At 53.4% G+C, this 8007-nt stretch overlaps 1 protein-coding gene and 1 long non-coding RNA gene across 2 annotated transcripts in view; one reads left to right on the top strand and one right to left on the bottom strand.

Annotated features, from left to right (window-relative positions):
• Positions 1-150, bottom strand: part of LOC117795279 — an 8237-nt gene extending 8087 nt beyond the window's left edge. The window contains exon 1 of the long non-coding RNA XR_004619208.1: positions 19-150. This is a non-coding gene — a long non-coding RNA (uncharacterized LOC117795279). The remainder of the gene's footprint in view (positions 1-18) is intronic.
• The window catches only part of LOC100467960 (zinc finger protein 256-like), a 22840-nt gene continuing 14942 nt past the window's right edge, over positions 110-8007 (top strand). The window contains 3 exon segments of the mRNA XM_034639345.1: positions 110-379; positions 2981-3107; positions 4467-5870. Of these exon segments, the coding sequence (XP_034495236.1) occupies positions 347-379; positions 2981-3107; positions 4467-5870 (1564 nt within the window). The 5' untranslated portion in view covers positions 110-346.

Below are 8007 nucleotides of genomic sequence, written 5' to 3'. Positions count from 1 at the left end.
CTGTGGGGACTACGTTACCCAGAATGCAAAGAGTGGCGGAGCCGCGTTGCTCTCCAATGAAAGCTTCAAAAGAGGCTCTTCCGCTTGTGGCCAGTCCCACGCGGGCGGGACTTCCGCCTGCCTCCTCACCGAGGCCAAGATACCTGCTCCGGGCTTCGCTCACCCGGGAAGAGGTTTCGCAGTTCTGCGTCCATACCGACTTCACGCGACCTAGAAGAGGCGCGAGGAGGCGCCGACCCTGCTGCACGGTTGCGGGTCCGCAGCTCGGCGACGCCGCCAGGGCTGCCCGCGCCGGGCCCGGGACCCGGACCACCGGCCCGGGTGTCCAATCCGCCCACCAAGTCTGATGGCGGCGGCCGCGCCCGGGGACCCGGCTCAGGTAAACGCTCGTCCCCGGGCCCCCCCTTCCTCCCCCCACCCAGACCCGAAAGACCCTAAAGGCGCGGGGCACCTGCTCTCGTCCCTGCGGCCCAGGCCCCGGTGTCCCGGACAGGGAGGCGGGGATGGGCGGGGGCCCGGTGTGTGAGCGCGGGCGTACTGGCTGGGGGAGCGGGCCCCGGGTGGGGGCCGCACCCCAAGGGACGATACTGAGCCCTGAGGCACAGACCTTGCACTGCCAGCCAGCCGAGTTCTGGTCTTCAGGGCCGGGCAAGGGTCCAGAGGGCTTTGAGTCCGTCGCACCCGCCGTGGTCTTGTGGGTCTCTTCAGTTCCCGCGGCTGCAGAAGCGCTTACAGAACCAACACGAACAAGAGGAAGTTGGCCCAGTCCCTCACTGGCCCTGACCTGACCCCCACCCGCTTGTCTCATGCATTGTTGTGTCCCGCGACTCTTAGGTGCCATTCCCCCAAGTTTGGGATCTGGAGACCCTGGGGAAACCCCAGGACCGTGCCAGGAGTTCTATGAAGGGGTTTCCGTTTCTGGCAACCAGTGTGTGCACGGTTATTCCGGGAACTGGTAGCAGGGTGTGCACATGCCTGAGTTAACACTCAGCTGGAACTGCTCGGGAAACCACCGTTTTCTTTTCTTGCGGGTGGGAGCAAAGAGCAGGGGGACAGCAGTCAGGACTGGAATGACTGCATGAGAAGTGGGGTGAGTCTTCTGGTGGTGATGGGAGGCTTAGACAGGAGCAGCCACGTGATATTACCAAAGTCCTGATAGGACCCGTCCCGCTATAGCATGCAGTACACAGTATGAGCCGAGGGAGGCAGGAAGATGAGGGTGGAGGCTACCCTCATAGTCTAGGTGAGGGTTATTGGACGGGAGTGCTGGCCTGGATGTCACTGGATTCTGGATATGTGTTTTTTTAAAAAAGTGACCACTGATTTTCTAATGTACACCGAGGCAGGGTGAAGGGGAGGATTCAGGGTTATCTCTAGGGTTTTTGTTCTTAGCAGCTTTAGGAATGGAAACTCCATCGACTGAGATGAGGAGGTTGGTAGTATGAGTGATGTTGGTGGGAGATGTGCTGGAGAGCCCTGAGTGGATGCATTAAGTGAGCAGCCAAACACACAGGTCTGAAAATCTGGGGCGGGGCTGGGTGGGGGGTGGTGTTCCGAAGGGAGACATCTAAAGACATCATGGCTACTGCGTGGGCCCAGGTGAGTGAGCTGTGGGTCACAGTCTTGAGGAGCAGTCTCCTGGTTATGGTGGTAAAGCTGTTACGGTGCCAGGAAGTTGGGGGAGGAGGGGGGACCAGGACTGGATACTTAGGTGATGGTATGACTTCAGAGATGAGGGATGTGAGCGGTCATGACAGGAGAGTGTGTCGGGGACAGGATACTCGGGGCAGGTGGCCAAGGCTTCCAGCAGAAGAGTAGACATGAGAGGGATACAGCAGCTTAGGAGTACTTAAGGCAAGATGATGACACTCGGGCCTGTGCTGGTGGTGCTTCTCCACTCTCAACTCCACCAGGGTTTTGTGAGGACTTTGGTAGGGCCTGAGGTGTTTCATCCTGGAGGAATAAGGTCATCTGTGAAGTGCGGATGTGATCACCTGTGAGCGTCACTAGGCCTGTGGTAGGCCACCAAGGAGCCTTGCTCTGAATGAGGGTCAGGTGGACAGAGGAAGATTGTGATTGCTGAGGGGGCAAGTACAGCACAGGGGGAGGAGGACCTTGTCTGGTACAAGATGGAGGAACTCATGGCTTGAACGTAAGATCTCCTCCCCAATCTTCTGCTGTTGGGAAGGTCTCCTAATCAAACAGCCTTTTCATCAAAGGTGCATTTCCTGCTTCTCCCTCCGTATGGGTTTCAGTGCCCTACCAGCCCATGGAGTTACTCAGACAAGCCCATCACATCCTCTTACAGGAACCAGGAGGCACCTCACCCTCTCGATCCTACGGCTCCTGGTTGTTTGCTCTCTGTCACAGTGCCGTCCCCATGTGGGCCTGTGTGGGGCGTGGTGTCCTCCTCTCCAGTCTGTGAATATCTGTGATTACTAAAGTGCTATCCATCTCCTCTGTCCGTGGTCAGGTGTCATGTGTTTGGCCATCCCCATAACCCTAAGACGGGACTCCTGCCCTCACCAGTGGGGTGAAGAGGAGGTGGTAAAAATAGCAGTGATATGTGGGGAGGCCGGCGAGATTTCCGTGGTGTGGGACAATGAGGTGTGGTGGCCAGAGGCCTGCGGCTGTGGCATCCAGTCTCAAGAATGATGCGTACTTGGAGAGGGAGTATGCCTGACCGATGCCAGGGCCCTGGTTTTCAGCAGAATAACCTGGATGGCCGGGAGGATACCTCTATGCCAGGTCCACAACTTAGATGTATACTTGTCCACCTGCCTCTTCTTCTGTCGGCAGGACCCTGCCATCAGTGGGCCCACGAGGAGACAGTGGCACCGAGGCACTGGGGCCTGGTTTCTCCTCTGGGTTGGGGAGATCAGGGGAGGATGGGCATAGGGTAGATAGATGTGGGTGGGAAAATGGATATGGTTCTTGGGAGAGGGTGTTTTTGTGATTTCATCTGTCCCCCTCCTGCCAGGGCAGGGTGACCTTTGAAGACGTGGCCGTGTACTTCTCCTGGGAGGAATGGGGTCTCCTTGATGAGGCTCAGAGATGTCTGTACCAGGATGTGATGCTGGAGAACTTGGCACTTATAACCTCCTTGGGTAAGACCCTCGACCCCACCCCTGTGCCCTGAGCTAGTCTCTGCCCTTCCCTTGGTCCCCGAGAGCAGTCTGTCTTTACGTAGGGACCGTGAGCACTGCTTCCTTCCCCGCTTGCGGGGGTGGGTGCTGTGGTTGGTAAGGCTGAGGTCAGTGTACCGCCCTCCTTCCTGGAGCAACCCCAACACCAGCTTTCCTGCTGACTTTCAGGGAAGGAATGAGGGTCAGGAGCCTTGCAGTGAACCTAATGGATATCCCCTTACATGCCCTCTCCCTGACTGGGTGACTTTGTCTCGATGCAAGATATCTGCCTGCTCCACGTCTGCTTCCTTTCTCTGTGAGGCTTCCTCATGCCTGCCTCTACCAGGACTTGCTGTCTCTGACAGAGTTACCACGTCTGTGGACCATGGGCTGTTTCATGAGACCCTCCTCCAGACTTCTCTGGGGACTGTGTAGTTCTCTTTGCCATGGGCTGTCGTGTGCTGAGTCGTTCTGTGATACTGACGGCTACTCATCTGTCCTGTCTTTTCCTTAGCACTTGTATCAGGAAGTGGTCATGCACTTGCTGATTGTGGGAGTGGGGTTGGACTGGAGAGCCCCGGGTAGTTCACGGTGGGTATACTGACCCACACAGAACACGACGGCTCAGAGGAAGCCAGCCCTGCAGAGTGGTACCAGGAGGAGACGATGTCAGTGCTGTGTTCACATCAGACCAGAAGCCTGTTCTGTTTGACTAGTATTTTGCCTCCAGGGGCCACATTTCATTTCTGTCTCTTCTTCCCCTTTCTTGGCACTTTGCCGCGTTATCGACTCTGTTACTTGTCGCCTCTACTCCTCCTTCTGGCCCGGGGTTAACCTCACATTTCTGGGATCCATATCTCACTCTTTTTTCTCACCACTCCATCTACAGCGCTTTGCACGCTAACTGCTGTATGTTACGTCATGAGGTGTGCCTACGTTCTTAAGCAGTCCTGGACCACCACCTGCCAGTTCACAGTCCTATTTCCTTGGGTCTTGACACACCCCACCCTCCTGCACGGGACAGGTGTGTCAACAGGAGACAGGTTCCTTTGGAAAGTTGTTGGCAGGGGAATGAATCGCAGCCCACTTCTCTCCTCCGTGTCACACCATGTACTTGCATCCTTCACCTCATGAGGCCTCTCCCATTCTCTGCTCCCTGTAGCCCGCTCCTGCTAAGCAGCCCCATCCTGCCCCATCCTCCACCTGAACCGTCTCCCTGGTCCTGCAGACAATCCCAAGCACTGGTTCCTGGGTTTCTTAGACACACATCTGTAGCTTGTAAGGTAGCTGCCCCCTCCCACCAAAGGCAGCACGCGCTTTACCGGCATTTCTTGCTTTCAGGTCGTAGGCATGGAGCAGAGGATGAGGAGGCGCCTGAGCACAGGGTTTCTGTACAAGGAGCGTCACAGGTCGGGACTCGCAAGGCAGTTGTGTCTCCCCAGAAGGCCCGTCCTCGTGAGGTGTGTGGCCAGGACTTGAGAGACATTTTGCTCTCCACCGAGCACCAGGCAACACCTTGTGGACAGAATCTCTACGAGACGGGGGCATGTGAGAGACAGTTGTATTTCAACGTCAACCTTCCGCACTTGAAGCAGCACACTGGAGAGAAATGCTTCAGAAGCAATATGGACAGAGCCTCTTTTGTGAAGGACTACGAATTCTGTGTGTCAGGGAAACCCCTTTCCTGTGGGGAGGTTGTGAGGGACATCTTGGCCACCTCGAGATTCCTCCAGCATCAGGCCACACGCAGCAGGGGGAAGTCGTACAGGAGGACTGGGTATACGGCATCCTCCCCTGGATGGAGAGTGCAACGCAACTGGGCCGAAGGCACGAACGACTTCACTTGCAAACACACACTTGTTCATCCCCAGAGAGACCTCGCTAGAGAAAGATGCTTCCTGTGCAGTGAATGTGGGAAATCTTTTAGCAAAAGCTACAGCCTCAATGACCACTGGAGAGTGCACACTGGGGAAAAGCCTTATGAGTGTGGGGAATGCGGGAAGTCCTTTAGGCAGAGCTCTAGCCTCATTCAGCACCGGAGAGTTCACACTGGAGCAAGGCCTCACGAGTGTGACGAATGTGGCAAGTTATTCAGCAACAAGTCCAACCTCATTAAACATCGGAGAATTCACACTGGAGAACGGCCGTATGAGTGTCGTGAGTGTGGGAAATCCTTCAGCGAAAGCTCTGCGCTCCTTCAACACCGCAGTGTTCACACTGGAGAGAGGCCGTATGAGTGCAGCGAATGTGGGAAGTTCTTTACCTACCACTCCAGTCTCATAAAACACCAGAGAGTTCACTCGGGATCGAGGCCCTATGAGTGCAGTGAATGTGGAAAATCCTTTACTCAGAACTCCAGCCTCACTGAACACCGTAGAGTTCATAGTGGAGAAAGGCCTTATAAGTGCAGCGAGTGTGAGAAGTCTTTTAGCCAAAGCTCTGCGCTGCTTCAGCATCGGAGGGTTCACACTGGAGAGAGGCCTTACGAGTGCAGCGAATGTGGGAAATTCTTTACCTACAGTTCCAGTCTCCTCAAACACCAGAGAGTACACACTGGATCAAGGCCTTATGAGTGCAGTGAATGTGGGAAGTCCTTTACTCAAAACTCCAGTCTCATTAAACACAGGAGAATTCACACCGGAGAAAGACCTTACGAGTGCAGTGAATGTGGGAAATCCTTTAGCCATAGTTCTAGCCTCATTAAGCACCGAAAAGTGCACACTGGAGAAAGGCTTTAGGAGTACAGTGACTTTGGCAAACGTTCACGTATGGCTTCCATTTCAATGACCATTGAGATAGTCACACCGAAAACGGCTTTATGAGTATTTGAACGTGGGATATTCTTTACCTGGGAGTCCAAGCTCCTAAAACACCACGGTGTCTCCTAGATGAAGGCCTGTGAATATGGAGAATGTGGGAAATGGCTAACCAAAGGCTAGCCTCGTTGCACTCCAGAGAACTCACGGTAGTGAAAAGCCTTAAAAACGCAGTGAATATGAGAAAGCCTTCATCTGAAGGACTTAACCTCATAGGATTTCACAAATCTCAAATGGGAGAACTGCCTTAAATGTGCAGGCATTTATTCGATGAATGTAACAACACTGGAGGAGATCCCTTATGAAGGTGCCATTTACCATCTCCATAAATCCCAGGTATGTGGCAGCTGCATTGCATCTTTTGAACCCGCCCAGGGGCCATACCCCAGCGTCAGGGCAATTGCTGGATGACTAATGAGTCGCCTGAGCACTTAACCCTTCCCCATTTTTCCTCTCTGAGGAGAGGGCCGTGGATCTCACCCAGTTTTGTCCTAGAGGCCGTTGGTGATTTGAAAAGGTGGATGACATCTTCAGGGATGGTACTGTCCTCTTGAAACTCTGTGATGGCACTTCCCAGCCTCCAAGTCACCAACCCAGGAACAGTCTGCCTCCCATTGCTCTTGCCGTACGACAATAAAGATGTTGCTGTTTAAGCCACCATTAATCTTGGGGATTCTGTTCACTGTGTGTTTGTATGTTGAAATTACCTGTGTTTGCGAGCATGAAGGGTGAACAGAGTTGTGTGCCGCAGAAGGGACTGTATGATGGCAGAAGATAGCTCTCCAGTTTCGGCCTGGTTTGCATGGCTGCTCAAAGCCTTTAAGGAAAGATGGTAGGGCTCCGTGGTCCTAATTTATAGTTGGATGCCGGGATACTTTGTGGGGAACCCGAAGAGGGGGCAGTTGTTGGTTGTTGTTAGACACCGTCCAGTGCTTCTGAGCGACATGGTCTTGTTCTCTTGTTCACAGGGAATGTTGATGGCATGCTGCTCAGTGCTGGTGAACAGCAGCAGCTCCAGGGGCCTTGATGTCCTGAATTCTGTAGGGTGACATCACTGGTTTTAAGAGTGGAAGGGCCAGGGGAATGATCATTGGTACAGAAACACAGCATTAATGGTGCAGGAGACCAATAAACTGGTCGTAATGTACCTCTTTGAAAACGGCGTGCATCGTGTTTAGGCACCAGGCCTGTGAAGGATGAACCGGTACAGTAAGTCTCAGGACCTCCAGAAGGATGTATCTTGTGTAGCTGAGGGCCTGCCAGAAAAAAAACACTCTGCAGGTTTTGTGGATTCCTCGGCCCCTCTGGGCTGTTCACCAAAGGCCATGGTTGTGCATGGCAGCCAAACAAGGACAGAGACAGGAGAGACCTCTCAGTGCAGCCATGAGGCCTTTGTGACTCAGCTGGTACCCCTGCTGAATGAAATGGCAGCACCTTCATCGCTCATCTGTTTTTGCTGCCACTGAGGCAAGTGCCTTCTGATGAGGAGAGAGGTGGTGGTCAGTATGGTGGCCAAGCTTGATCTTCTAAAGCGTATGGAGTCCAGACTTAATTTGAGCCATATATCTTTAGGTTTCGGGAAGGTATAAATGACATGCGGTGTCCATCACTCAGTTGTGCCATTTGACTGTTTGACATTCAGAGAAACCCACGAAGCCGTCAATCACGATGATAAACCTTTCCGTCACCCCCGCATTTACTTTGTGTCCTAATAATCTCTGCCCAAGGCAGCCATTGACTTGCTTTTCATTATAGATGAGTCTGCACTTTCTAGAATTTGTGTGATCAAAGTCTTCAAGCGTTTTGTCCTCCTTTTCCTTGGGTCCCCTCATGGGACGTATTTATTTTCAAATTCATCAGGGGTGTTTATATGAGCAGTCCATTCTTTGTATCTTTGAGAAGTGTGTTCTGTGGATACAGCACTACTTATTTATGTATTCATCTGTGCGTGGATGTTTTAACTGTTTCCAGTTTGGCGGGCTGCAAGTAAAACTGCTGCAGAGAGGGCGCCTGGGTGTCTCAGTCAGTTAAGAGTTCCAGCTTTTGATTCTGGCTCAGGTCATGAT

Source organism: Ailuropoda melanoleuca, chromosome 12 (genome assembly GCF_002007445.2).
Source record: "Ailuropoda melanoleuca isolate Jingjing chromosome 12, ASM200744v2, whole genome shotgun sequence".
In the NCBI taxonomy this organism is placed as follows: Eukaryota; Metazoa; Chordata; class Mammalia; order Carnivora; family Ursidae; genus Ailuropoda; species Ailuropoda melanoleuca.
This window is presented reverse-complemented; position numbering and strand designations above follow the sequence as displayed.